The sequence below is a fragment of the Dendronephthya gigantea genome, unplaced genomic scaffold, assembly GCF_004324835.1.
Source record: "Dendronephthya gigantea isolate DGI-Jeju-01 unplaced genomic scaffold, DenGig_1.0 000000F, whole genome shotgun sequence".
Lineage (NCBI taxonomy): Eukaryota > Metazoa > Cnidaria > Anthozoa > Malacalcyonacea > Nephtheidae > Dendronephthya > Dendronephthya gigantea.
Genome location: NW_021163010.1, coordinates 565,865 through 593,563, shown reverse-complemented (window position 1 = coordinate 593,563; position 27,699 = coordinate 565,865). Strand labels below are relative to the sequence as shown.

Here is a 27,699-nt window from a genome sequence, read left to right as displayed (position 1 = left end):
GTAACGAATGTAACGGACTACGGGAGGATATGTTCCCAGTTCAGTTCACTAGCTATAGTATACAGCTCAGTGGCTTTCACGTTAAATTCCAATATGGCCGCCAATTATGAAAACCAGTGAATGAAAGGTATGAAATCGTGACGTTTTATCCGGTTTTAATCAGTGGTTTTAATTTATCGCAGGCCTCTATCTCAGTTTGCATTGATATTGTTGGACAGGCAGTTGTTCGTTTATGCTAAATTTGTTTTAATGAAACAACATGACAATATTTCACCTGTACTATACTACAACTATCTAGGTGAATGACCTGAGAGTTGAAATGTCAGCTGTTAGCCAAAGAAAACAAAGACGTCACAAGTAATATAAATAATATTATTGGTAAATTATTATCACAGAGCCTAAAGGGAATTATTTATATGGCTAGGCCGGGGTGGTAGTTGAAAAAAGGGACCTGGCAGCTGAATGTATTATTGTATTTGAATTTTGAAATGTGGGTAACATTTGAGGATATGACCGTCTTTTGCTTGTGTAGGTGGTGGAATAGGAAACGACAGCAAGAAAATCAAAATGATGGATCTGAAAATGGTTGGTTTAGAAACACGTTTACATCAGCAATCTTTAATGTTCAATTAGAGGAACTTTACATTCATTATTTTTACTTCAGAACAATCAATAAAGAAGAGAAAAAAATCAGAAGTTCAAGAGAATGAGGAAGAAAACATATCAGCAGAAAAAAATTCAAATCCTTGTTCAAGATTCATTTTATTTATTGGTAAAGATTTTTAACTACCTGTTGAAGGCTGCAGTCTCACTCTGGCAGCTGAAAGCTTGTATCAAATAAATATTCACAATGAGAGAACGTCTCAAAAAAAATTCATCATGGTAAAGATTTGTTTAGAATTACAAATTCAATGTTAACATTCTCTCTGACTAAGATGAATGATAAAAATTACAACAAACCAATTAAATCTGAACATGCTTGATGTCTGATGTACCTGACAGTAGACATAGACATAGCCTACTCAATACTCAGTGGACATCCCTGATTGATGTCAATTGAAAAATCAATCACAATACATCTCTTCATTGACAGGAAACCTGCCATTTGAGTGTACAGAAAGTGACATCAGAAATCATTTCGATTCTGACGGTATGTGTTATAGGAATCGTGTATATTGGATATAGGCCGCTATGGTAGTTGCATTGTCACAAAAAAAAACACACAGGGGAGCGATAATTGCGAGGGGTCAGTATTAATACATTCAGTTCTGCCGAATGGATTTCTATTGTAAGCAATTGAAAGAAATCACTTACAAAAGAAATCCGTAGGGCAGAACTGGATAAATGAATATTGCCCCCCCCCCCAATTATTGTTGTAGTTTCGCCACTGAAACCAGTTTCAGTTAAAACCGACTGACTTGTTATAAATGAAATTGAATTAATTGTGTACAGCTAAGAAATAAAAGATTGAAAACAGTTTTTTCGTTCGTTTCAAAATCGGTACACTTTTGTTTTACAATTTTCCAATTCTTCTGGATTGCTTCTCAACCTCGACCCAGAATATTTGCTTAGTCCCCACTTAAATTATTGTGGAATTCTATTCTTTGTTGTTTGACAATATTTTCCTTTATGTTTCAAGGAGGCATAACTGATGTAAGAATTTTAACGAATAAGACAACAGGAAAGTCAAAAGGTTGCGCTTTCTTGGAATTTGAAAACAAAAAGTTTCAAACCGTAAGGTTTTACATACAATATTTTAATCGCGCCACGGCCCACGATTAAATTACACCAGATCTTACGTCACGATTAAATTACACCAGAATGCCAGATCTCAGGTCACGCACCGCACCAGATCTCAGACCGATTTGGTCTGGTCTAGCTTTTTGTCAGGTTAACTGCCTAGGGCAGGCTTAGTAATATTTTTTCGATGTATAAATCAACTATTTTGCTCTTCTGATTTCAAAGAATTGTTTTAATAAATCCTAGAAAGCCCTACAACGCCATAACAGCACCATGTGCGGAAGACGGATAAACGTTGAAGTCACTTGCGGTGGTGGCGGGAAGGGAGAACAACGGATGACTAAACTGAGGAGTAAGATTGATAAAATGAAAGAGAAAAGAAAGAAAGCAAAACTAAAGAAGAAACAAAGGAGTATTGGCACCCGCAATGATAAATGATTTTAAACATTTGTTTTATTTAATATATGCGTTAATGTGAATCATGAATTATGAAAACCAGACAGTGAACGGGCCAAATATATGAAGTCTAATGATCTCGACCGGTCTAACTTTAGTCGCTTAGCTGGCTTTAATTCTTCTATTCAATAAAGTCACGACCCCCTTTGAAGAAAAAAGCATTTTTTTATTTGTCACTAGGCTTTTGATTGTTTTTGATGAAAGTATCGGCCATTAAATGGAAATTACATTTTGCTTACTGCTAGTAATATTTCAAAATCTTGCACTCCTTACTACTAAAATGTATTCCAACAAATTGACATTAAATGATGCAGAAGAAGTTCAATTAGCCTTTCTCACGATGACGAATATGCCGCCATTTTTGGGGTACTCAGTTTTCTCAAAACCGCAAGCGTGAGACCTCATAACGGCCACAGTCTTTAATTTTAGGCTGGAATTATTCCTCCAATTCAATGGTCTGTTGATTCTAAAAAAATTGCTTTTCATGTTGTTATAACTTTTAAAAGCCGTTTGAAAAAATTGAAAGTACCCCAAAACGTCATCGTGAGAAAGGCTAATTATTTTTTTTTCATTATTATTTATAATGAGTAAAAGTTCTAGCAATTGCTAGAACTTCTTTCCTTTTTTCGTGCGAGCAGAATTCGAATGGAAAAAGTAATACGAGCTACGTATTTTTAAATAATTTTTAGTAAATAATTTTTAATAGTTAAAAATAACAAGTTAAAAACGAGCGAAATCTTTTCATGTCGGTCCCATACCGGAAAAACAATCGCGTCTTAAAAAAATCAGTCAGGCCGGCATAAGACGAATATAAGAATATGAAACCATTATTCCTCTTGAGTCTTGTCGTTTCCCGCACACGAAAAGATTTTGGCATGCAAGGCGAAAATTATAAAACATGTTTATTATTTGCTGTACGTGTGACGTATGACAAAAGTCGTTTGTAAAGACACACGCACATCGACACCATTGCATGCGCATTCCTTAATTGCAGGTAGCTACGTAAGTTCCATCTGCCTGAGACATATTTTTGTTTACATTTTGCGATAGTTCAATTTAAATAAGCTAGACTTCTGTTGCTGTAAACATTAAGATGGCTATACTGGTTTCCCTTTCCATATTTCTGCTGAAAATTTTAACCGTTATTGCAAAGCCAGATCAACCCCAAACATCTTTGAGAAGGCAAACTACTTTCGTCAAAGTAAACGGCTATTATGGCAAGTATTATATGTTTCCTGTTTTAATGCAAAATATTAGAATTGAGAAAGTTGAAAAACGAATGGTCCAGAACATATACGCTCAAGATTAATTGAACTGGGTTAGACTGCATGTGTTTAACTTTTGACGGAAAATAAGACTAAGACCATGCATGCATGTTAAAGATGTTGCAGGGCGGCTTTCCGCTTACGCGTTCTTTTACGTGCAGAAAATTTCAAATGTTTCCAACTTTGTATCATTTAACTTTGTATCGTTTTCAAATATTATATATATATATAAGGATTTAGTGTACGTGCGTATGAAAAACGCGTTTCCCTTTGGGCTGCTATCCGCGTACTGTCGCGTTTTTTCAATTTGTACGTTCATCAACATATATATACGCACTCAAAGGTTTAAACTGATCATTTAAATAATACTTATGAAATCAACGATTGAATAGATGCATGCATGCATAGGGTTAAATTCTGTTGACGATTTGGTGTTAAATTCTGGCATAGAATTTAACTTGAAGCTTTAATGTGCGTACGTGCAAAAGACGCGACAATGGAACTGAAGCAGCCCTAAAGGTTGAAGCCGGCTGTTTTCCACTTACGCGTTTTTCATAGGCACTACTTACACGCTCGTAAGTCGAAATCCTTATACATGTTACCTTTGAAAAAACTAAGTGAATAAATCGAAAGAACTTCGTTTTCTCCATATTTTAGTATGCATTCGTTGACCTTTGATGTTAAATCAATAAAAAATTAAAAGCATTTAAAATTTTCCCTACATGTACGCGCGTATAAAAATCGCGCAAAATGCATGGAAAGCAACCTTAAGGCTAAAACCGAGTGAAATAGAACTCATCGTATGCATCATGCATACACTATTATAGTATAGCCGGCCCAACTGTAGTGTACTTCCGTACAGCGCGGACTCAGTGCTGAGTGCCGATATGACATTCTTGGTTTGTTGAATGTAAATGAACTAAAGGCTGTGTTTAATATCATTTGCATTCGATTTCGCACATAAAAAGTTCGACGTCTGAAACTGGCCTAAGTCATTCAAATTATACATATATATTGTGTAAGAATAGAGCATACGTTTGCATGACAAACATTTTTTAAACAACAGGAGGAGAATCGTTGCCACCTGAACACATTATTGCCAGACATGCTGTCTATTCCCAAGTTGAGTGTTCCTTAAAGTGTCTCCAAGCAACGGATTGTGTTGGTTACAACTACAGACTTAACGCTAAAAAATATGCAGAAAATTGTCAAATCAGCAAATACAAAACTGTAAAAAGTGGCTCAGAATATCACAAAATAGGAGAGTGGACATTTTATCAAGATCTTGGAAAAACTGTAAGTAAAACATGGGCAAATTTATTGTTTACCGCAAGAATAATATTTCGTGTAAATGCTGTTGCGTTGTATTAAGCATGATGTTTGGAAGATGTTATTGATATCAAGTTTCCGTTTTTTCACCATTTTTATCACACAATTAGTTTTTGAGCTTTTACGTTAGTGCAGAAATATTACTGATTAAGAAAGACAAATTCAAGATATAAACTGACTTGACCCTGGAAATGTGTGCATGTATATATGTAACTACAAAATTATGGATAATTCACGTATAATTTTTCCTAGTTGGAAAAAGAAAATGAAATTGAGAACGAGAAAGCAAGTGATGCTACAAGTTCAGAATATCTTTGTAAGTGAAATATATGTCAGTCAAGTTCTTGAAATAATTTTATGTTTTATGAATGTCATTGTGAATTTTTAACAGACACATAACAATGACAATGTTAATTTTCTAAGACCTGTTTTAGACGTCGAACTTTTTATGTGCCGAACCTAATGTTAATGAGCTAAAGTCTTTGTTTAAGTTCATTTGCATTCGATTTGGCACATGAAAAGTTCGACGCCTAATATACGGGCCTAAAACGTTTTTTTATCGATACCTGCTGATTTTAACAATTGAACTGCACTGAAGTATTATAGCTTAGCGTTAGCGTTCTGAACTTTGTCGTTACAGTATTATCATAATTACTTTATATAGACAATACTAGTTCATGTAATGACTTGCGCAAAAAGGATCCTCAGTTACAAAACGGATACTATAGATTGAAAACCTTTCAGGTAAGATATTAGTATAAGATAAAATTAATTTGTGAAGTACAGAGACAAGTCCACTCGATGTAAGCAAAGTAAAAAACAGAACGAAATTTCTAATATGAACTCAAACTCACATATTCTCCGCATTAACCACGCTTGCTCTTGTCAGCTACCTCTGTAGCTCACCGGCAAGAGCATTGCACTGGCATCGCAAAAACGTAGGTTCGATTCCTGCCGGAAGACCGATAGTTGATTTATTTTCCAGCAACTGCTCCTTGCTTGAATTTGAAGTGTGTATAATTGCACTCGATTTTAAGACCCTTTAAAACCTCAGTTTACAATTTTAACCGTTTAAAACTCTGCCTCTCTCTGTACTGTGCAACATTCGTGCAGTAAAAGTTTTACCACAAAACCTATGACTGCAATTTTGATAAACTGAGCCGGAATGATGGAAAGTAATAATAAACTAAATTTAAAGAATAAAAAACCGAAAATGGAATATTTCTGGCATCGTGTGAAGTGTGAACGATCTTAATGCAGCTTAGTTTCATTCTTTCATTGTATGAACTATGGTATGACTGAGCTATAAGATGTTCTTATTTCAGGCATACTGTGACCTGTTAAATGATGGATGGACACTAATCGCTCGCTTTTCCAACAATGATTCGAAGAATTGGATATTAAATGGGAAATTTTGGTATGATAGAAATCAATATTTTGGAAAATTCTTAAACCCAGCTGAAAATAATGACATGATTTCTGAAGCATTCTGGAAAGTAAAAGCCAACGAATTCAAGATAACACGAAGTGATGACTCCAGTCACACAGCTCTACTACAGACCACTTCCAATTGTCTTCAAGGTGGGACATTCAGGTCTAAAATCACAAGTTATGGAAACTTTCGTAATGGTGCTGTCTGGGCAAGTGATCAGTGTCGTGGAAATTGTCCAGTTATTTACGGCGGTCAGTACCAAACTACGGCAGGTTTTGAGAAGCACAGTTGTAACGGCAACATTCAGAGTAGTAACTACATTGGGTTTTGGTGTGATTGGGATAGTGGTGATGGTGCGGTGATGATGATTGGTGGTGGAGGAAATGATTGTGACAGAGCAGATCATGGTGTTGGAATAACAGAGGAAGGTGCAGCAAAGTTTGGTGTGGGTGACACACATCATGATTATGGCAATATTGATAATTTTGTGTCCAATGCCCCCACATCATATTCGCTCAACCTTTGGGTTCGTTAGAATACATGAGTCATGAGATAATTGAAAATTAATGGTCTGAGATTGGAGAGTAACAATTCAATAGTAGCAATTCAATTATAAGTCAGTAAAGTTGAATCGACTTCATGAACATAGTGGAAAAATATAATTTGTAGCTACTATATATCAGATATCAAAGATCAGCTTCAAGACCAGAATCGTCCCATTAGCTAAAAATGTACGAAAATATCTGTAATAGTGAAGAAAAAATGTATTGTAAAATGCCATGTACTGTAAGTCTGTAAGCTAGGCACACCAATTACATAATAGTGCATTGTGCGTTAACTTGTTATTTTGCATTGTCTACAATTGAAACATTAAAAGGCATTTAACAACCTTTTACAGTTTGAAGGTTTGATGCTAATAATTTAGCTAAATATTATCTTTGAACATTTAAGCATATTGCCTCAGGTCCACAAACCCAACCTGGCCAAATATGTACAGTATGTTAAAAACAGGTTTGACTTATGTCAGAGCATAAAAACTTTAATATCCAATCAAAAGTCTAAGATTGAACATCATCATTCTGAGATATCTTCATCAGACACGAGGTAAAACTCCAACACCAACACCACCTTGATGCAAGATCATGGATGGTGCTGGCATCCATTGGTCAGCTACTGGATCATATCTCTCCATGGTACTGAGGTTAGACATACCATCATAACCACCAATAGCATAAAGATGACCACCAAGTGTTGCTAGGGCAACTCTGCTTCTTCTGGAACTCATGGATGCCAGCAAAGACCATGTACCTTCCTTTGGACAATAACGCTCCAGTGAATTAAGGAAGGAATTACCATCATAACCACCACAGGCGTAGAGACAACCATCCATTTCAACCACACCAACACGACATCGTCTTGACTGCATTCCAGGCATTGATGTCCATGTGTTCAACTGTGGGTCAAAACACTCCACTGAACTGAATATCTGCAAACCATTGTGACCACCAGCCACATAAAGTTTGCCGCCCAAAGACACCATCCCAGCTGCACTGCGCAAGGTAGTCATTGGAGATGTAAATCGCCATTGCTTTGTCTCAGGATTATAAAACTCAACAGTATGTAGGGATATATGACCATCATAGCCCCCAGATACAAATATGTTGCCATTCAACGTGGATGCACCAAGGGCACTTCTGCGGGTATTCATTGATGATGTTTTGCACCATGTATTTTCCTCGAGGTCAAAGAATTCAACTGTACTTAGTCGATCGTTTCCGTCATACCCACCCAGTGCATACAACTTGCTGCCAAGAACTGCAACACCTACTCTAGTCCGTAGAGTTAACATTGAAGTACACGACTGCCAACTCAAATTAAGTAGGTCAAACTTCTCAACCGTACTAAGAGCTTCACCACATTGAGTGAGTCCACCAATAGCATAAATCTCTCCTGCTGCCTCGCTACATTTCCTTGGTTTAGCGAATATACCAGTATAGTTCAATCTTCGTTCAGGTAAGAGAAAATAATTCTTGACCTCATCAATAAGGTCTCGACACGTCAGACTGTTTCGAATGAGATCATCATTGCATACTTTATCACAAAGATACTGCGGTGAGAGCAGAGCGAGACGAACATTCTTCAGCAAATTTGGCAAAAATACTTTACGGTCTTCTTCGTCTTTTTTGATCCATTTCATAACGGCTTCAAACACCTGCTCTTCCGAACGAATGTTTAAGTCTTCACGAGTCAAAAGTTTAGACATCTCTTCATATGAGAGCGCAAAAAATTCATCAGAATTAACATGTTTAAAATTTTGAACAGTGTACGCATCAGCCGCTTGTGATAATGTCACACAGCTGAATGCCTCCGCAAAATTGAGAATTCCAAGACAATTATTCGGATGGAGTCTTTCCTGAAAAAAATCGACACAGGCATCCTTAACTTTCCAAAGTTGTAGTAAACTGGCTGTTACTAGAAGACTTTGAACGTTTTTTGTAGTAATCTCTATCGTACCGCTATAACAGTAATTAATAAGTAATTCAAGCGCTTTAAATTCGACTCCGTATAAAGTGACCTCTTCTTGTCGACTCTCTAACATATCTCCCGTAAACATTGCATTGAAATAAGGAGTTGTCGCTGCTAATACTACTCGATGAGCTTTTACTGAATTATCGCCAACTTTCAGGGAGATGTCGCATAATTTTTCAATCTGTTTTAGCTGAAAAAGTTGCGAAAATGCATCAAATTCAAAGTTCGAAACTGAAATTAATTTTGCTTCTTCCTCTACCTCAGCCGCCATCTTGAAACGTTAGTTATCACACCAAGCCCCGATACGGTTTTTGCCCCTACCGGATAGTACATGTAAATCGACGTTTTTGACACGTTCTTTCTATTTTTAGCCAATCAGTGGCTGAGCTTAGCAAGAAAATAGCCAATCAGAAGCCAGAACCTCAATAAAATTGAGTATCTTTAAATTGAGACATTAATTGAGACATTAATTAATACCTAATTGTTTAAAAAAATCGAATTCAAGATCATAGTGTTGATCCTGTCATGAACTATAGTCAGCTAAGCGCGCATTTAATGTGAAATAGATTTGATAGCTTTTTGCATCCTAACACAATGATGGCCATCTTTCAATTGCACACGTCATACATATTAATATTCATTTGACAATATTTTATTTAACACTACCTGCTGTGGTGACAGCCAAACAAACTGAGAAGAATAAATGAAATGCGAGTTAAGTGGAAGAAAATTATAGGAAACATCGTCTCCCTTTTTTCCACTTATCTGAAGAGAATCATCTGATCACAACAGTCTTCTCGATTCGAACAGTTCCGAACTTCAGAGCATCCTACACTAAACATGCATGTATGAGGTTTTTAGTCCAGGTGTCTGTGGATATTAAAAAGAGTTAGAACGATCAGTGAATAAAAATAACATGATGCGCCAATTAATGAATCTTAATGGCCAGCAAATAAAATGAAAATATTTTAAAATGCATACTGCAACACCTAAGAAAAAACAAGTAATAGATACAAACCACATTGAAGAAAATATGTATACATATGCAAATTTCTGTTTCTAGCAGTAACATTGGTTTGTTTTTGTCAATAGAACAGCGTTCATACCCCGTTTTTGTTATGCTTCGAATGTTGCAAAGCATAACATTAAAAATCTGAAGTTTTGTCGGAATAATACTGAATAAGGATGGCGCAAAATGCATCGGTAACGCATTTCAGGATTGGCAGAGTTTCCATCTCAAAGTGAAGACCGTGTTTTGATAAAAGTGACGGGATGCTTCCTCGCATTTTGTTATGGACTATTTCTATTATTTGTTTGTATGTGATAATATCCGTTTGTAGTCAAAATGGCTTTATTTCATTGAAAAAATCAAACAATGAAGCAACAAATATTGATATGCTAACGATTGATGAAAACCCAAGGGACAGAATCCTTGTTTTGAATTACGAAATGGCATTGTCTTCTTACAAAAATACTGTGAACAGACAGAGAGGAAAACTACAAGAAAAATTTCTTTTGATTCCGGACGCAACGATAGCAAAAACACAGGGAAATTTCGATTGTGAAAATTCAGAAATACGCGGTGTTTGTGGCTTCCATGTTGAAAGTTATGACGATGCAGTTCAACTGTGTGACATAGAATATAAGGATGACTGTCATGCTTTTGTGCTAACTAAACACATGTTAGTGTATTTGAAGAAAAAAGTTCCTGATATCCTTCCAAATCAAGGATCATCCGTTTTTATAAAAAATGAAATATTGAAAGAAATGAAAAGTAGTGGGAGAATTTAGAATTCCTTTGATAATGATGTACAGACAACATAAAGTTATTATTAATCTGCGTAGAGTCGTATATAACAGAGTTGCAAAAAAGCTGCGTTACGCGGGTACCACCCGGAGGAAGGTTCAAAGTTGAACACTCTAATAGATCACATGCATTAATCTGCGTAGAGTCGCATATATTATATAATAATATAAAGTATTTTAAATAAATCATACACCGCTCCTACAATTAATAACCACAATGAATTGGGTTTATTCATTAGGCAGCCCAGTCAATGCGGGCACCATATACTATCTATGGTTTACTCCACATAATTATGACCTTATCTCAGACCTTATCTTACGACGCAGTAGGTCGACGTGGTGTGAATTTGAAGTTCAAAATAAATAAGCCATATGCATGGGAATTGCATAAGTGAATTAAATTTTTAAATGCTTGGCACTCGTTTTGGAGAAAGCCAAGTTGCATAAAAAGTTTGCGCTGTCTGGTAATAATTAGCTGTACTCCTGTAGTAAATCATACGTTGTTACTTCTTAGCCTCAAGCAAACACCATCAACCTCTCAGCGGCCTTTAAGACGTTATAACGCTAAAAGTTTTTTACTATCCTGTTGGACTAAGTAAAAATTCAATATTCATCATTTTTTTCTTGCATGAGAAAATTAACCATCTTTGGTTTAGTTTCTCGGTAACATGATGGTTTAAAACGAATTGTTGAACGTCTAATGTTTTAGACGAGGAGCCTCACAAGTGTAGTGTATAGGACTATCTGAACAAATATTAGCAAATATTATTCTTTTTCGACTACGTCTGTTATTGGTTTGAACAGAGAAACTATATGATTTCTCAAAACTTTTCTACAAACCACAGTTCTAGACTATCCTAAGCACATTTTATTTACAATCCTAAATAAATTATCATTCTCTATTGAGAATACAATATATGTCTCATACAGTATATCTCATACAGTATGAATCCCAATCCATTTTAACAGCACTAAACTGAATTTGATAAAAAAATTCATACTTGATTCTTGAATTTCTGGTCTTATTTCAACACTGTAGACCAGAACTAAAGCATAGTTTAATATGCATGATATCCCTTGTCACATGTGACTATAATTTCAGGGACTCTTTGGTGGTGCTGATGGCTCGGGATAATTAAAATTTGGTGAAGTTTGTTGAACAAGTCTTTCATATCTGTGCAGAGATTATTGAAATTATCAAAAAATGAAAAATAAACAAAAGCAAAAACCTGAGGCATGGATGACAAATTTGGGGGCCTAAAATTTACAAAAGAAACCCCATAAAAAGGACTTTCTTTCTTTATCATTTTGAAAGTTGGGGAGGGGCATGTGCAATTAAAGTTGAAATTTGTACCCAGGCAGTTGAACTCAGGTCACCAAAAAATTTAACAATATTACGAACAAACCGAGGAGAAATGTAGGTTGTGAAACTTGGGAATGGACACACATATGTAAATATAATTTTATCATAATTTATGTAGGTACAAAGGTGTTTAGCGATGAATTTAGTTAATTACCTGTAAGGTTGATATGATAAGTGTTCCTTTCCAACATCAAGTGAATTGTTTTGTGGGATAGTTGGCTGTTGTTGATAAGATGTTGTATCATATAATCTGTATGTTCCAGGTGATATAAGATGATAATAAACGGGCTGAGTGTTGTGTGTCCAATTTGTCATGCGAGGAACACATAAACAAGTGATAATAATTGTAAAAATGATGACTACCAGGACTGACCTACAAAAATGATTATATATTCCAGGTAAACAAAAAACAATTGTGGTTGAGGTCTAATAATACATTACATGATGATTCACAAAAGAAACAAAACGTCTCTGTAAAAAGTATGTTTTATACCATGCAAACCAGTTCTTTGTAAAGTTTGAACAGCATTCACCATCACAGCAAAATTCATTTATTGTACACCTATACCCAAAAAATAACTTTATTACTATCATATCAAGTTTTTTTGCATACAATGTAATGTATTTTTGTCAGTTTTTAAAGCCCTTTTGAAGGTAAGCAGAAAAGCACCCAGTGTGTCGGCTACTGACTACTTCCATTCATTTTCTCTTAGTACATGGCAACAAAGAAGCCACTTTGATTATTGTGCAAATCAAGCTTACTATATAGTATATATGTTTCTTAGTCTACCCAGGTATCAGCAAGGTTAAATCTATGCATAATACAGCATAAATAGATAGTTACTGTCAATGTGTATGGTTTAGTGCTTACTTATCAGGAAAGCAATCATCGTCATCATTTGATCCTGCCACCTGGAAATAATAATATTATACCCAGCTTCATATCCATGTTACAGCATTACAGAAACAGCTAAGCATTTTGTATCCACGATCATAATAATTAAATGTGTGTGAAAATGTTCTTCCTGTACTCAGTGTACTGTAAATAATCTTCTAGACTGTCCAAATACTTCGTTCAAGGAAATTTTTGAAGATTTTATTACAAGACGGAAGATTTCACGCAACTTATATATAATGCATGTTTGATTTCAATCAATAATTGCAATATTTATTTGTATACAATTACAAACCTTCTGGAATAAACCGACCAGAAAAGGCAACAAATTTAGCAATGTGCAATGTGCAGCAAGTACATGTAACTGAAACATTATACACCAGCTCTACATATTTCATTCATCTACATTTTGAACCATCCCAATATAACATACGTGTCCACTTGTCGAATACTTCAAATACTAGTAAAAGACCAACCTATCACCTTGGCCACATACATATTCACTTTATTCATCAAGTTATTTTTGTTGAAAACTCTCAAATAAAGTTACGTCACAGGGAAACGCGATCTGATTGGCCATTAAACATGCTGTAGGTACCTATACCTGCCGTAGCGATTATATCGTAAAGAAATATATACGGTGGATTTAGGTATGTTTTTGGATTTTTGTATACAATCACAGTAACATATTGCATACAGAGATGGAGTTTCTTGTGTTCCACTAATATGCTGTGGTACCAATTTCTATAAACTAGGTATGTAAGACACACCTCTGCTGGCTCTGCAAATCAAATTAATATTAAAATGCCGGGACATCTGAGGTATACCATAGTTCGGTATAGGTCAGTTGCCATGATCTGTGAATGAAGGGCTAAAAACCTACATTTGTGCTGTGCCTAAGCCGACGGCTTTATCCAAATGTAGCGTTACCCTTCCAGTTCCACCCAACAATGTCCATGAGGCATGACGTCAAATAGTTCGGTAACAGAGCAGGAAAGATTGAGGTTCCACTTTTTACCTGTCACGTTTTACAAAGGACCGTGCGAGACTGAAAAACTCAAATTGTTTTACAAATACAAGCTATTATTACCTTTGGCTTTGGTGCAAGAAATTTTCTTGGCTACATGATTGTGAAAACTCATTGTGATTAAAAATGATTTATAAGTATGTGTTGCTGAAGAACAACCAATAACATATTATTGAAAGGATAATAATATTCAATAATATTTAAAACTTAGTCTCAGACCTCAGTGCATTATCATTCTGTTTAACATTCTCTCGGCTGTTATTCTCTCGGCTGTTAATATTCTGCATCGTGTCCCTAATAGTCTCCAGTGTATCCTGTCCCTGCGTCTCAGGAAGAAGAAATGCAAGAAAAGCAGACTTTAGGCACATTAATCCCATGATTCCAAACGGTAGTAATGGATGAATGCGAATCTGAAACGATAATGAAAAAATTAAACTATTCCTGTGAAAAAATATTTTGACGAGTCACAATGTTTGGACGTACGAGATAAAAGAATTTGTATTTGGCATATTGTTTGGTTGGCAAAAAATTCCTGAAATGGTTCATTTTTCTTACCAACCAAATGACGTAACTTGCAGTAAACGATCCCAGTCTTCCTGATGCTGAAGCCGTGCTTAGTGCCATTGATCTACAAGAATGGTAATTTAACTTTCAAAGGTGATTCATTTCTGTTACTAGACGTACGAGCTGGAAAATATTAGGAAGGACGATTCTCCTTATGGCTATTTTCACTGGCAGTAACAACTGTGCGACGCCCCCACGCCTAAGAAATATTTCTTCTATCATGATCAGTCTAATCTCAGTACAGACTTCTCCTATAAATACCAAAGAGGTAGAGCTAGATTGGGGCGTAATGGTGTAGAACTTGGTGTGAAATACTTACCGTAAAAAGGTTGGATATATCTCGACAATCCAGAGATAAATACAGGCGAAAGACACATTGATAAAGAGTCTTGCCAAGGCCGCCATAGCTATACGGCCAGCAATAAAACCTGGAAAATGTTTTTACAAACAATTCCAATTATGTTATAAATCAATTTGTCGCAACTAATGGTAATTTACTAATTTTGGATTCGTATAGGCCTGACACTGAGATTTGAAGCATGGCACCCATTAATAGAAAAGTTCTACACATGCAACATTCATGCACTGTAGATACAAAGGCGACTGCTATAGTATGAACAAGAAACTTGAGTTGTACCCATTTTAGATCTATCCTCCGGCATTGATATCGCTATAATGGAAGCAACACAAGACACTGCCAATCCTAAAATGGTGCTCTTCTTTCGACCCAGTCTAATGAACAAGAGAATTGACAAGTTGCCTCTTAACAAGTTGCCTGAGCTAGAATAACACTCGATCATCTGACGGACCGATATAATAGTTTACGCCCATCATGTTTATTCATAGTGTCGAATATTCGACATTAGTTGAGTTGATGTACATGCACCAGCACTACTAAATTTCCATTGCATTATCAGCGAATCAGTCTTTGCTGTTTGGTTAATTAGAAAACATGCAATAAAGCCTCACCTCTCAGCCAGATATACCGACAGATAAACAGCTGGAAACTCGACAAGGCTGGTTAAAGCAAACGTGAGATATCTATCCCAGCCAAGATCGACCGAGCCATAAGAAACACCATAATACACAAGCGCCACAGTAAACCTGCAGCATAAGATCATTATGTCTACTGCATGAACCACAGGAGAGGCGTTAAACTAAACCATGACCCTAACAAACAGTTTCTCTCGTGTGCGTTTAGTTCTCGGGCTTGCTTTCGTATATAAATGCAGTTTTAATACAGTATAAATGGTACTACCAGTGCCAGTGCCCTGCCCTGCAGTATAAATGGTACTGCCCTGCAGTAATAGTACCGTCATGCAGTAATGGTACTGCTCTGCAGTATGAATGGTACTGCAAATAATGGTACTGTCATGTAATAATAGTACTGCCAGTAATCATTATCATATTTTTCTAGAACCTTCTTAAATGTGAAAATTCTCACCAAATATCCCAATTAATTAAAGTGGATTTTGCCAACTTGGCATTTTGAAATAGATGAAAGAGATTTCCGTGTGTCTCCGTTGTTTCAGGCTTCATCAGTTCATCTTTTGGCATATCTCTCTTGTTAATCCTTGCTGCTTTAGCAAGTTCTTTTCTGGCCATATCTTCCTGGCCTTGAAGCAATAACCATCGCACTGATTCAGGTGTGAACCTTCGGGAAGTAAGTTATAAGGATTTGTTAATTGTGAGATATTTTTCCCACGAATTAATCGTAGAAATCGGAGAATGCCACTTTTAGGAAATCGTGCGTGGAGTGTGGAGAAACTGAGGAAAAACTTGGAGAAACTCCATGAGGAAATCAGCTCTTAATTATAATTATTATTTAGTAATTTATTTATTTATTTGTTCATTTATTGTGTATGGCTATAATCATGATGACGTATAACCATTTTCTTCACTTACCACCAGAGAGCTAAACCAGGAGTCCCCAAAACTGCAGAACAGAGTAATAAAGTTCTCCAGTCACATATAAGATATGCCAGAAGAGCCAATAAGAGCAGGGCAATAATCCAGAAATAAAATAAAGAAATGCATAATCTAGCACGGTGTCTCTTTGAAGTATACTCTGCAACAATCACGTAATATGTCGCATTCATCAATCCTAAACAGCAAATAAAGAAGACGTGAGGACAATCTCAGCCTTAACCAATCTCGTTTTGTTCAGCTTTAGTTTAAAAGAAAATTAAAATAAATAAATTGATGTTTTTTACCTGATCCCAGGCCATTAAACAGCCTTCCCGCTATAAAAACAGCAAAATACTTTGGAAAGACCATCGCCCAGGTTGCTACAACAATGCCGACAACTCCAATGTAAAACACTTTTTTTCTTCCAAATCTATCTGATAAATAACCACCAATAATTAGACCAACCATAACTCCTGCCCAGTAGCATGATTGGGCAACTGACTGTAGATACGATTTTTCGCAAACAAGGTCAAACTAAAATGAAATAAATATAGATTGATAGACTCGAAGCTGCCGTTAACTTGGGTGTGCCGTGTGGCTTTGTTTCATTGTAAATTGGTGTGTCACCCTCGACCCAAGACCCCTCCGCACTGTATCAGCCTTGTCTGGTCTAACAGTTGTTATTTGTTATCATAAGTTGGTATCATAAGCAGTTGTTCTGTGTCCACCTTACACCCGCTCCCCAATATTACTGATGATCTATATCCGCACCAGCCTCCAACCTAGTGCCAGTCATTTTCAGTTTCGAGTTATCTACTACTGCGTCCCGCGCGGGCGGAGCAGAAACTGTGTTGGCCGGGAATCCCTGTGGACGAGGATGGACAAGGTCATAAAGATATAAACGCTTACTAACGTACGCCGCTAATAAAACATTTACATGACATGATACACCATTAGTTTCGAAAGTATCTTTTGACGCATGCTATTGATGCTAAATAGTAAAGTGGCAAAACAACTCAAATACATATCGCGAAAACTGTCTTAGTGTGATGTGAATTTTGTCGCTTGCTTGCACAAACAATTCTAATACCTCCGTAACCGTCGATGTAAAATCAGAAACATAAGTCCAGTTATCTCTGGGCATATCACATCTTGCCATATAATGATCGCTGGTGAGCGAGATAGCTTCAGTGAAGTTACACATGCTGTTATTTCCTTGTACACAAACCCAATCTGGTTCCGCTGTTATAAATGTCACTATCATGGTTGGAAAACTATCCAATGTAATGGCAACATAACCAAACATAAATAACAGCAGGATTTGATATTTTTCATAACCTCCAATCTGTTCCAACACTTCATCAACTGTTAATGCCATGATAGAACCGCAAATGAAACTTAACTATATTAATAAAGCCAACAGAGGCCAGTGGCGAGTTCAGCATAGATGAGAGATGGTAGACACGCTAATAGCACGGAAAACAGGACTGGTAGGTACGATCTCGAATTTCAACCATGATTTCAACACATTCTTTGTTAGTAATTAGGAGAGACCCCGCAGTCGTAGAGAAACTTAAAACCTATCCACAGAAATCTAAGATACTATTTCTCTTTTCAAAGTTCTTAAATTCAGCTACGACGTAGGCTAGTCTCTAAAACCGAGTCTAGATAATGCCAGTGATTTTGTTAAAATACATTGACAGCAACCTTTAGCATGGCGTTTACGAACACTCAGACCGCAAGAAGCATACGTAGAGATAATGTCAGGAATGCCCTCTCCTCAATAAAGAAACATTTTCATTTCAGATAAATACGGATAACGGATTGCTACAAGAGACAGAGACTAAAATATTTTTTTTCGTGCACAGCCCTTTAGAGAGCTGTAAAAATCACGAGTTTCAGAGCATCTTTTCCATATCGAATAACCACCATAATAATTTCTAATTCCCAAGAACGTGCATTTTTTGTCACCTTGCAACAAGGAATGCATAAAAGTTGCATGAAGAATGAGTATGAAACAATTAGTGCATTATATACGTTGTCATATATTTATATATATTTTATTTACAAACGAACTTACGAGATTTAACAAAGTTCTGTTTTTATGTATAAAATCCAACCCAAATATTGTATTATAATATTAACTAAACGTTCTAAGAACAGTTTCTTAAGTTCAGTTATTGTTCTTGCTTTTAATTTAACTGAAATGCAAAATGAAATACATGTATATATTCACATTTATATTTTTGGAAAGATCTTAGGCTACGTTCACACGGGATCGGACAAACTGGGTACTGTCACTACTGTGTGTGTAAACTCCTGGTTTCCTCGTGTGAGCACAAGACCTTGGACGACTTCGAGGACGGTGCCAAAATTCGCCAGATCCGCGTGTGAACGTGTCCTAAAATCATAGTTCTCAATAGAATAAAACTTTGTGCACATTTGCGCAGTTGAATGCTTTACAACAATTGTAAAAATAATGTAAACGTGCACTTTCAGTACACACAACACCAAACACTGCAGATTGACTAGACAAACTTTTAAGTTGGCTTTATTTCCTGACACGGTATTATAGGGACCTCATCTTCATACAATGCAGTTCAAAGGAAAGGAAAGATAAACTTCACAGTTGGAGAATATATCCTATAAAAAAGTTATTAAATGCCGACGTTAGTATAATGCTCGCTATATTAGGTTTACTGTCAAAACACAACCGAACGGTATTAAACGGGTTCAATTACTGACAATCCATAACAGAGATAGGACACTCACATGAGCTCTCTATGCCAAAAGAACATTCTCCTGCTCGATAGATTTAAAAGAAACAGCCAAAGGTGAGTTTGTCTGTCGTTTGCCAGTCACACAGAGTTGTTTTACTCTTTCAGCAACACAGTCAGCTGTAAGACGTGCGTCAGCATCATGATCCCAACATTCCTCAATCGTCACAATCACTCCATCAATCGCCTTTCAAAGAGAAGAGAATAATGGGTAGCATGCGCACAAAGGATTTTCTGTTAAATTTCTCAAATAGTCACCTGATCCTTGTTTTTCCATTCTGCTGGAAATGTTGGACGTGTCTTTTTATTCACGACATAGTCTTGCAACTCCTCTAAGCTGGGATGGATTCCAACTTCTTCTTCGAAAGGCATTTTGTAATCGCCAACAGGTTCTGGGTTACAAACAGAAATGCAAAACCATAATTTATAGCAAGATTTTGAATATTCTATGGCTAAAATTCTCTCTATAATAATAAATTATTGTCACTGTGAAGAGCGGTTAATGTATTTTTGCTATTTAACCAGAAAAGTATGAAACATTTTGAACCCATGAAATCCTTTGCAAGTAGTAATGTGAGGGTGTTGGCCTAACACAGTTTTTCCCTATCTTTTCTAACAGGAGATTTATTAATTACAGCTCTTTTGGTAAATACAAGTTCTAAAACAATTGAACAAACCTTCCTGCACAGCGGTGCACCTGGTGAGCAACTCCCAAAGACACAAAGCAAATGCATACATATCAATACGAAGAAATGCCTCCCTTGAGAAATTGATTGCGCCTTCTAACACCTCAGGTGCCATATAACGTCGTGTACCAACCTGAGTCATACAGGAAATGTGTCAGCATAAAGATTAATAAAATAACTCAGATATTGAATAAGAGCAAGTAAAAGTAATAGCAACTAAATCCTGATTATTGAAGTTTTACCTGCCCATGGGTGTCACCACATGTGTCATCATTAAACTTCAATGAGAGACCAAAATCTGATATACAGCATGTTAGGTTATTCTTAACAAGAATATTCTTACTCTTGATGTCACGATGTGCAATGGAAGGTTTGACTCTAGGTATTTCAGCATGAAGATATGCCATACCTAGGGCCATGCCTTGTGCCATATGAAAGAGGTTTTCCCAGCTGATTGTGTTTCGTTTCAAAAAATCTGATAACGAGCCTTGTTCAATGTACTCTGTGACCAGCCAAAGTTGTTGTTGGCTACCTTCTTCATGAATATGTTTGCCAATAAACTTGAGTATATTTTCATGACTTAGCTTGCATACTATGTAAATATCTTCTTCTGTCAATGCTGATGGAGTTGGCTTTGAGCACTGAGAAATAGGGAAAATCTTCACAGCAACATCTTTGTGTCCCATTCTACCTTTCCTTACAATACAGAACTGTCCCTGAGATAAAACATCTTTTAAATCTATTGGAGGCAATAACTCTGAAGGAATCAATGTCTCCACCTCACTGGCTTTGCTGACATTTTCTAGCTCTGGTTTGAAATGAGCACGTTTTTTCATGTACACCAAAAAAAGGACAATCAACACCATTACGGTGCCAACTATAGCCACAACAACAAATATGATGTGATCATTGTTTTGTTTGGGTTGTGGCATGTCACTGGGAACTTTTGGATAAACTGCATTTGGGTCTATAAAATGTAAATGATCAAAATGGTTATGTGGATTTTGAAATATAGAACATGGAACACATTGTTTTCAGCAGAATCATTGGATAAAAAAATAATCAAATTAAATATTAACAGAGCTGTAAATAAAGTAATAGTGAATAACAAATTTTAAAACTTTTAATATAACATAACAAAGAAGATATCAGGCGGAAAAAGACATCAGGAGAAAGATATTCCTGAACAATAATTCATTATTGGAAATATAGTGTTTTGATTATCCATTGCACATGAATATTGCACATACAGTACATTGCTCAATATTTTACAAACTATTAATTCATGAGATCCGAGAGTTGTAATTAGATTGGTTAGTTTAAACCTGGGATGATTTGCTTGTAGAAATAGAATAGAGTACATATATAATGTATCAAAAATGGTAAGATATGAAACATCAGCTGCTGAGCACTGGATTATTCCAATAAAGGCCAGCCTGACATCCATAGTACAACTATGTACACATATTCCTAAAAATACATTTCTACAATTAATCCTTTTTCCCTTTCATGCTATTACAACACAGGTTTGTACAAATTTATATAGCTTTGCAATATTGCCTCAGTAATTATGGATTGCTATATTATTAGTAATTATGGATTACTATATTAAAACAATTGCACTTTAATTGCTAAAAGATTCCTTGGATTGTTTAGATTGTTTTCTAATCAGAGAATTTGCTTACACACTTGGCTGAGAATATTATTTTCAAATATTTTCAATTTGTTCAGTTGTTTATCAGTTATGATGACTTACCTTCGTCAGTTCCCACCCATGTGACATTTCTGTTGCAATAACTTTTTCGACAGAAACAAACAACAGGATATGGCGGTTTTTTCCCTTTTACCTGAGATATACCTTCACATTTATAATTTCTGGAATGGTGGGTATGGGCAATGGTATCCCAACATCCTTGTTGTTGAACATGTGGAGCCCCACTTCGATTGAACCAGGCAGCCAGACAGCCATAACTGCACTCAGTAGTTGATGTGTAATTCATCTCATGGGTTTTATAGACACATATCACTGCGCCAACTTCAACTACAATGTATGAAATGGGCAATTAAAATACTTTCTGCAATCATGTAAAATGACTGTAATAGCAGTATTATATAAAATGAGAGTTGAGAAAGGCAAAATTCAAACAAGCGTTTTATATTTTGATGAGAAGTTGCGTTTGAAGATAAATAATAAGTAGAAAAACGAGGTTCCCTGAAAAATAGTACGCAGTCTGTAAACGTACAAATATTTGACTGTTCCAATGTTTCGAGACGCTGCATGCTTTTGTCAACAAGTCATGTCTTGTAACTTTTGCTAATATGTGCTAGAATATTAAATTTTTGAAATAAAATCGTCAAACACACACAGTATATAGCGGTATACCACCAGTAGTGTACGTTTTCATAAACATATTAATGCCGAAGGAAAAAATACATATGCTGATATATGCAAGTGCCTTCAAGTTTACACTGAGATTTAATCCGTGTATGACTTACCTTTAAAAACAAATAGAGCAAATACACAACTTTCAAATATTATATAAATGTTCCACATCATTCCACTGTACACTGCGTTCTTTGTTTGATATTTTAGGATGAATTTCTCTACAATATAGTAAACGTTTTTTACAAGCGCCCGATTGTCTCAATAAAGTAAAATTTTATGCGAGAAGAATTCCAAACCCCGGATGTAGTTTAGTGCGCAACTCGTTGAAACAAACAGATAAAAGACACAGAGTCTGATGACCTGTGGGGGTCTGTGGTCTGATAGGAGTTCAGAGGAGCCAGGGGGTCTAAAATTACCCATAGGAAATCATAGGGTAATTGTGATCCGTGTTGTGATTTATGTGCTTGGACAGCAATTTGAAGTAGGCTAGATGTGGAAGATTTATGACTCTCCATTTTGCTGGGGAATACGTAATTTTCTTGGGAGTGACGCGTAATGAAAATTTTGTAGCAAAATTTTTAAACGATTACTCTGTAACCAGACCGAAAAACCTAATAAGATTGCAGAAAGTCAAGCTAAATTATGGTAAAAAATCTTCATATCGTGGAACCGGACACGATTACATTATTTACGAGGAAACTTGTTTTTGTTAATGAATGACAATTGAACAACGTGAGAAACAAAGACAAAACACGTCGTATTCATCAAAGTCATCAGAGGTGTCCACTTTCCAGATCGAGACAGCTTAGCAATTAGCAGGTTTCTTTACGTTTCTTCTCTGTTACGATTACTTGCCTGCGCAACTTTGCCAAAGCAGCTAGGTTCTGGAGACTGCGTCAATTGATATCTCACATGTGCGTTAGGCCTGATTCTCATATGTCGTCGACAGTCGGCGATGTATTGTTTGTGGTCGGTGACGAAGAAAATTTATACAAAATAATAAAGCACTTTAACATAGCAGTTTATTCTCCAGTGATCACCGACAATAGTCATCGCCGACCGTCAATGACGTATGAGAACCAGGCATTAGGAGGTAAATTTTCACGACGCAACTCTAAAGTCAGTGAAGCGGAGCACCCAGTATTCTGCAATACCAAATAAAAGGCAGTAAATTGAACAAGAAAAAAATAGTGTTAACAATGTAAGATTTTTTTACACTAATCCTCATACTCCAACACTCCGCCTATACTGTCCGTAATGTTTGCACGCATGTCAGAAGCAACATGGTAATTAGTAAAGATGTGTGTCACGAACCCTAAAGCCAAACATTTTGCATAGTCAGTGGAAAAGAAAAACATGCACGTCGAATGGCCGTTATGTCCCAAATGATTAATTGAAGTTTCTACGGAAACAGCTGTTTTAACAGCGGAAATTCTATAATTTATGTGTACTTTTTATTACAAGACCAAAGGCTTTCCGAAATTCCGTTGACGTTATCTGCACTTCAAATACTTCCAAGAAACGACTATACAAACAAACGATTGATAAGGTCAGTGGTTTTAAATCGGCCCGCTGTGTCTCTTCTGGGCAGTCAGTCAATAAAGACCTTTCTAGTTGAACCGCTTTTTGTTCTTCAAAAATGGTGCCGAATCAGAAATCTCATAGTTTGAGAGAAAATCTATTAAACAAGACGATTCGCACTCACTTAGAAAGAAGAGGTTTCACTCCACAAGTCATTTCCGCAAATGAAAAACTAAAATTCCTGGGGAAACGTTCGGCTGGAGGTGTCAATAAGTGAACTTCAATTTTGAAAGCCTGCCAAGTTCACTTGTAAATTTTACCAATTCCAGCGTTTAGAAAAGGAAGAATATGGAAGTTCGACTGAAATATATTTGGACTATCTCGTTCTCTGTCAAAAGCACTGTAATGAGATTTGTAAATACTACACTCCAGTGACTCCACTCTTTAACGAAAGATTCATGCCGATGACCACTTTGACTGAAATTCTGTATTTCATACGAATATTCCAGCTCTTCTTATAGTGCAAAATGCTTATATTTAGTACTAGAACAAAATGTGAAACATGTAAAATAATTTTCAAACATTTGCTGTTTTCACACTTTAAATTATAATTTATTCATTATGTGTATAATTCATTAAGTTATTTAAATTGGTAAAAAGGCCGCAATTTACAATAAGGAATTAACGTCCTTAAAATGTTATACAGGGTATAAAAAAGGGAGATCTTTAGAAACTGACATTTTTTGTTAAAACACACCCTCACAATAATTACATCACGAACACGTTTTTGGCCTTAAAGTCTCACTTTAGTCATAAACGTAAGGTGATTGGCTCACGATTTTTCAGAGCAAGACTCGTATTTATCGAAAGGGTGTATACTGTAGGTCTCCTTCATGCACCCTGTATTTTCAAAATAATTTACTTTATTTGTACACAATGATTTATAATTGTTTATGATGGAGTGTGGATAACCACATCGTTGAAAAGAGGATGTGCCATCGCTGTTTTAGCAGATATTCTTGAACTTGGTTCATACGTGAGCATTTTCTAAAATACGAAACAAATATTCCAGTCGCTTAGGGGCTCATTTCTATGCCTTCGCGTTTTCAAGTGAAGTGATCATGAAAAGACAGGATGGGTATTATAAACTAATAATACCTTAAGCAGATCAATTGCATCATAGGAGAGTGTTGGAAATACTTTATTCAAATCTTGCGCCTTCCATTTTGGAAATGTCGACTTGTAGTTGGTAAAATCTGATACACCTGGCCAGTTCTCTTCATCAGGGGTACCGAGTGTTCTGAGAAATGCGATTATCATATAATTAGAACAAATGAAATTTCCTGAATGCGTTCTAAATGAAATAATAGTAACTAAATGTACCTGAATACTCTGAACAATTGGTCAATTTCCGAATCACCAGGAAATAATGCACGTCGTGTGATCTATAAACAGAACATCGTCATGTCAATAAATTAAAGTTATGCTTATAACTGAAATCGTTGGCTCACAAACAATTTCTTATCAAATAGGACAGAAAAAATTATTTAAAGTCGAATAACACAGAGCGTGGTTACTCAATTACTTGAACAGATGGCTCATGATCACTTCCTAACGTCGTACAAACGATAGTCGTACAAACGCGCCATCACTAACGCCAACCATTTCAAAGTTTGTGCGAGGATAAACGAAGACTTTTATAAATTGCCAAAAAATAGTAACTTACCAACTCAGAGAAAATGCAGCCGATGCTCCAAATGTCAACTGGGGTAGAGTAATATCTACATCCCAAGAGAATCTCAGGGGCACGATACCACAACGTTACTACTTCATGTGTGTATGTTCTTACAGGCACACCAAATGCACGTGCTAAACCAAAGTCTGCCAGTTTAATAGCACCATCATGACTGATTAGCAAGTTCTGAGGTTTGAGGTCTCGATGAAGGACTCTGTGCGAATGGCAGTACGCAATTCCACATAAAACTTGATATACGTAACTCTAAAAGACAAATATGTATAGCATATGGCTTTGATGTGGAAGTCAAACCGTTTCTTTGCATTTTGAATGTCTTTACAAACACAACTTGCAGTCTGAATAAAACACAATTAAGGATGACTTTTGCCATATAATATATAGCTTATTTGAGTGGGTTTGTTTGGATTACGTGTATTCTTTTGTAAACTTTAGTACCTTAACAAGCGGAAAGGATATTCCTGAAGGTGGTGCAGTATCCATGTATTTCTTAAGATCTTGATTCAAATATTCAAATACGAGAAAAAGCTTTTTGTCACTGTGAATCACATCCAGCAATCTAGAAATTAGTATTTACAAAATTGAATTGAGGTGATAAACTATGCTAATGTGACAACAACTAGTTTCTTCATGTCATCCATAATTTGCTTTGAGATGTCTTGTGCTTTAGAAAAACATGATTATTGTTAGCTACCTGACAATATTCGCATGGTTCATTTCTTTTAATAAAGATATTTCTCGTATTGCTGTACTTGGTACACCTTCTGATTCCCTGTAGAATATAAGATGGTATCAATGGATGTTTTAATAACATGAACTAGTGAGCAAATGACTGACTGGGTTCGATCCTCAGCTACCTGCCTATAACAAAAACCCAGGTAGAACATATGGCATTATGTTACAATACTTGTAGCATCTTGCTATGAATCTGGTTGTCGGCTATAGTTGCATATCAGTAAAAAGTGGTGGTATATCAAGGCTAGTTTAAATCCTAATTTTAAGCATCCAAGTGTCAAAACCTTTCCTAAAAACATATTTCTGGGGATTTCTTTAAAAATATTCACATAGTCCATTTTTGGCTGTGTTTGCCTACTTTCCAGGGAGAAGAAATTTCCAAAAATACGCCCAAAAGGCTAAACAGTACTCTGTATGGGTGGCATTCGTAACACTAACCAACAAGGCTGAATACAATGCCAGAGTTCTCTGTAACCCTAAATCAGAGACCACAGCCCCTGTTTGAGAGTGGAGACCAGGACATAATCCTGATGCCATTCCACTCCTCATGCAAAATTTTACCCAATAACTTTTTTGTTCAAGGAATAAATCAGAAGCTTGCCCCTCCCCCTCCTGATTTGCAGCCATTTAAATCACAACGGAAAACTTTGTAACATCTTCACCCAAAGACATGTACAAAAGCAATGTGATATAACATGGGCTCCTTTAGTGGTTATTCCTTTTCAACAATTGTGGGCAGTCAATGTAGACATTGGTGGCATTTCATATAACATTAGTGAGTTTGCGACACCATATAAATGTGAAAATACTCCCAATGAAATGGCATATTCTTGTTTGAAGTATAATACTAAATGCACTAGGTATAGGGAGCTTATCTGGTATATTATTCCAAGTTTGACTTCATGTGCCTTAGCTCTCTACAAAAAAATAGGACCCTGTTGAAAACTAGCCAAAGTCATGATCAATAACACAACAACAACAACAGCTGACAGAAAACACATACGATAATCCCATGTTAATTGTGCCTTGAAAATGTGCACTGTACAGTGTACAAACGTTATATAAAAATTGTTTTGAACCCCAATATTAAAGCAGGAATCTCTTCTCTAAAGCAGGAAAGAAAGAAATGCGCATAGAAATATCTATTTGAACTGTAAAAATTATACGAACGTGTCAAGTCTAATCTTCTTCAAGGCAACCATTTCATTGTTTTCCTTATTCCTTGCTTTATACACCACCCCATACGTTCCTTCGCCAACTTTTTCAATTCTTTCATAGTCACTAATGTCCATCCTTGCAAAATTGCGAATGTTGGTCTCCTACATTCCTAAACTTACGCAAATTTATATCCTGCCATTGAACTCCAACTCCCACAGAGAGAAACCAACCGGCTGTGTATTTACCATTACCCCTCTCCCCGTCAGAAATATGCTTTCCCGCGACTTTTGGAAAAATACGCCCATCTATTGGTTAATTTTCCCGCCAAATCACTTGAGCAAACAGTGATTGGATTATAAAAAAATATTG

At 36.2% G+C, this 27,699-nt stretch overlaps 6 protein-coding genes across 9 annotated transcripts; 2 read left to right on the top strand and 4 right to left on the bottom strand.

The window, feature by feature from the left end:
* Position 1: 1 nt before the first annotated feature.
* LOC114516025 (uncharacterized RNA-binding protein C365.04c-like) lies at positions 2–2,579 on the top strand. Of its 4 annotated transcripts, none has more exons than XM_028535400.1 (7): positions 2–127; positions 299–357; positions 533–585; positions 665–772; positions 1,094–1,150; positions 1,640–1,693; positions 1,987–2,067. In XM_028535400.1, the coding sequence occupies exons 2-7, from the start codon at positions 320–322 to the stop codon at positions 2,004–2,006; spliced, it is 330 nt and encodes a 109-aa protein (XP_028391201.1). In that variant the 5' UTR covers positions 2–127; positions 299–319; the 3' UTR covers positions 2,007–2,067. The 4 variants fall into 4 exon arrangements, with proteins under 4 accessions (XP_028391201.1, XP_028391192.1, XP_028391177.1 ...); XM_028535391.1 differs by having other exon boundaries at positions 4–127; positions 1,640–1,653; positions 1,987–2,579; XM_028535376.1 differs by having other exon boundaries at positions 13–127; positions 1,640–1,734; positions 1,987–2,570.
* Positions 2,580–3,251: 672 nt separating this feature from the next.
* On the top strand, positions 3,252–6,945 carry LOC114516016. The gene is made up of 5 exons (XM_028535364.1): positions 3,252–3,413; positions 4,528–4,757; positions 5,043–5,106; positions 5,455–5,534; positions 6,116–6,945. Exons 1-5 carry the CDS (start codon positions 3,290–3,292, stop codon positions 6,755–6,757), a joined length of 1,140 nt encoding a protein of 379 aa, XP_028391165.1. The 5' UTR covers positions 3,252–3,289; the 3' UTR covers positions 6,758–6,945.
* Positions 6,946–7,092: 147 nt separating this feature from the next.
* Positions 7,093–9,027, bottom strand: LOC114516005 (kelch-like protein 18). The gene has a single exon (XM_028535353.1). The coding sequence runs from the start codon at positions 9,020–9,022 to the stop codon at positions 7,316–7,318; it is 1,707 nt and encodes a 568-aa protein (XP_028391154.1). The 5' UTR covers positions 9,023–9,027; the 3' UTR covers positions 7,093–7,315.
* A 1,573-nt stretch (positions 9,028–10,600) lies between these two features.
* On the bottom strand, positions 10,601–17,784 carry LOC114520126 (solute carrier family 22 member 15-like). Its single transcript, XM_028540347.1, has 13 exons — positions 17,405–17,784; positions 16,620–16,848; positions 16,312–16,510; positions 15,851–16,060; positions 15,376–15,510; positions 15,044–15,138; positions 14,726–14,834; positions 14,398–14,470; positions 13,111–14,252; positions 12,792–12,832; positions 12,414–12,482; positions 12,075–12,293; positions 10,601–11,731 (listed from the first exon to the last, which is right to left on the bottom strand). The coding sequence occupies exons 1-9, from the start codon at positions 17,690–17,692 to the stop codon at positions 14,043–14,045; spliced, it is 1,548 nt and encodes a 515-aa protein (XP_028396148.1). The 5' UTR covers positions 17,693–17,784; the 3' UTR covers positions 10,601–11,731; positions 12,075–12,293; positions 12,414–12,482; positions 12,792–12,832; positions 13,111–14,042.
* Positions 17,785–18,356: 572 nt separating this feature from the next.
* On the bottom strand, positions 18,357–22,452 carry LOC114519640 (activin receptor type-2A-like). Its single transcript, XM_028539807.1, has 7 exons — positions 22,274–22,452; positions 21,534–21,818; positions 20,020–20,744; positions 19,769–19,910; positions 19,350–19,483; positions 19,087–19,278; positions 18,357–18,957 (listed from the first exon to the last, which is right to left on the bottom strand). Exons 1-6 carry the CDS (start codon positions 22,332–22,334, stop codon positions 19,096–19,098), a joined length of 1,530 nt encoding a protein of 509 aa, XP_028395608.1. The 5' UTR covers positions 22,335–22,452; the 3' UTR covers positions 18,357–18,957; positions 19,087–19,095.
* Positions 22,453–24,297: 1,845 nt separating this feature from the next.
* Positions 24,298–27,577, bottom strand: LOC114538481 (cyclin-dependent kinase 2-like). Its single transcript, XM_028559686.1, has 7 exons — positions 27,343–27,577; positions 26,132–26,209; positions 25,876–25,996; positions 25,411–25,683; positions 25,068–25,129; positions 24,843–24,984; positions 24,298–24,731 (listed from the first exon to the last, which is right to left on the bottom strand). Exons 1-7 carry the CDS (start codon positions 27,462–27,464, stop codon positions 24,636–24,638), a joined length of 894 nt encoding a protein of 297 aa, XP_028415487.1. The 5' UTR covers positions 27,465–27,577; the 3' UTR covers positions 24,298–24,635.
* Positions 27,578–27,699: the final 122 nt, after the last annotated feature.

Coding starts and splice junctions, on each gene's coding strand:
- LOC114516025 (XM_028535384.1), top strand. CDS start 320: ATGTCAGCTGTTAGCCAAAGAAAACAAAGACGTCACAA. Junction 773..1,093: donor AAGATTCATTTTATTTATTG/GTAAAGATTTTT, acceptor CTTCATTGACAG/GAAACCTGCCATTTGAGTGT. Junction 1,151..1,639: donor AAATCATTTCGATTCTGACG/GTATGTGTTATA, acceptor TTATGTTTCAAG/GAGGCATAACTGATGTAAGA.
- LOC114516016 (XM_028535364.1), top strand. CDS start 3,290: ATGGCTATACTGGTTTCCCTTTCCATATTTCTGCTGAAAATTTTAACC. Junction 3,414..4,527: donor CAAAGTAAACGGCTATTATG/GCAAGTATTATA, acceptor TTTAAACAACAG/GAGGAGAATCGTTGCCACCT. Junction 4,758..5,042: donor ATCAAGATCTTGGAAAAACT/GTAAGTAAAACA, acceptor AATTTTTCCTAG/TTGGAAAAAGAAAATGAAAT.
- LOC114516005 (XM_028535353.1), bottom strand. CDS start 9,022: ATGGCGGCTGAGGTAGAGGAAGAAGCAAAATTAATTTCAGTTTCGAAC.
- LOC114520126 (XM_028540347.1), bottom strand. CDS start 17,692: ATGGCATTAACAGTTGATGAAGTGTTGGAACAGATTGGAGGTTATGAA. Junction 16,849..17,404: donor TTACATCGACGGTTACGGAG/GTATTAGAATTG, acceptor ATTTCATTTTAG/TTTGACCTTGTTTGCGAAAA. Junction 15,511..15,850: donor TTAATTAATTGGGATATTTG/GTGAGAATTTTC, acceptor CTTATGCTGCAG/GTTTACTGTGGCGCTTGTGT.
- LOC114519640 (XM_028539807.1), bottom strand. CDS start 22,334: ATGATGTGGAACATTTATATAATATTTGAAAGTTGTGTATTTGCTCTA. Junction 19,911..20,019: donor GTGGTGACACCCATGGGCAG/GTAAAACTTCAA, acceptor TGTATGACTCAG/GTTGGTACACGACGTTATAT. Junction 19,484..19,768: donor GTGCACCGCTGTGCAGGAAG/GTTTGTTCAATT, acceptor TTTGTAACCCAG/AACCTGTTGGCGATTACAAA.
- LOC114538481 (XM_028559686.1), bottom strand. CDS start 27,464: ATGGACATTAGTGACTATGAAAGAATTGAAAAAGTTGGCGAAGGAACG. Junction 26,210..27,342: donor AAGAAGATTAGACTTGACAC/GTTCGTATAATT, acceptor TATATTCTACAG/GGAATCAGAAGGTGTACCAA. Junction 25,684..25,875: donor TATCCTTTCCGCTTGTTAAG/GTACTAAAGTTT, acceptor TTTGTCTTTTAG/AGTTACGTATATCAAGTTTT.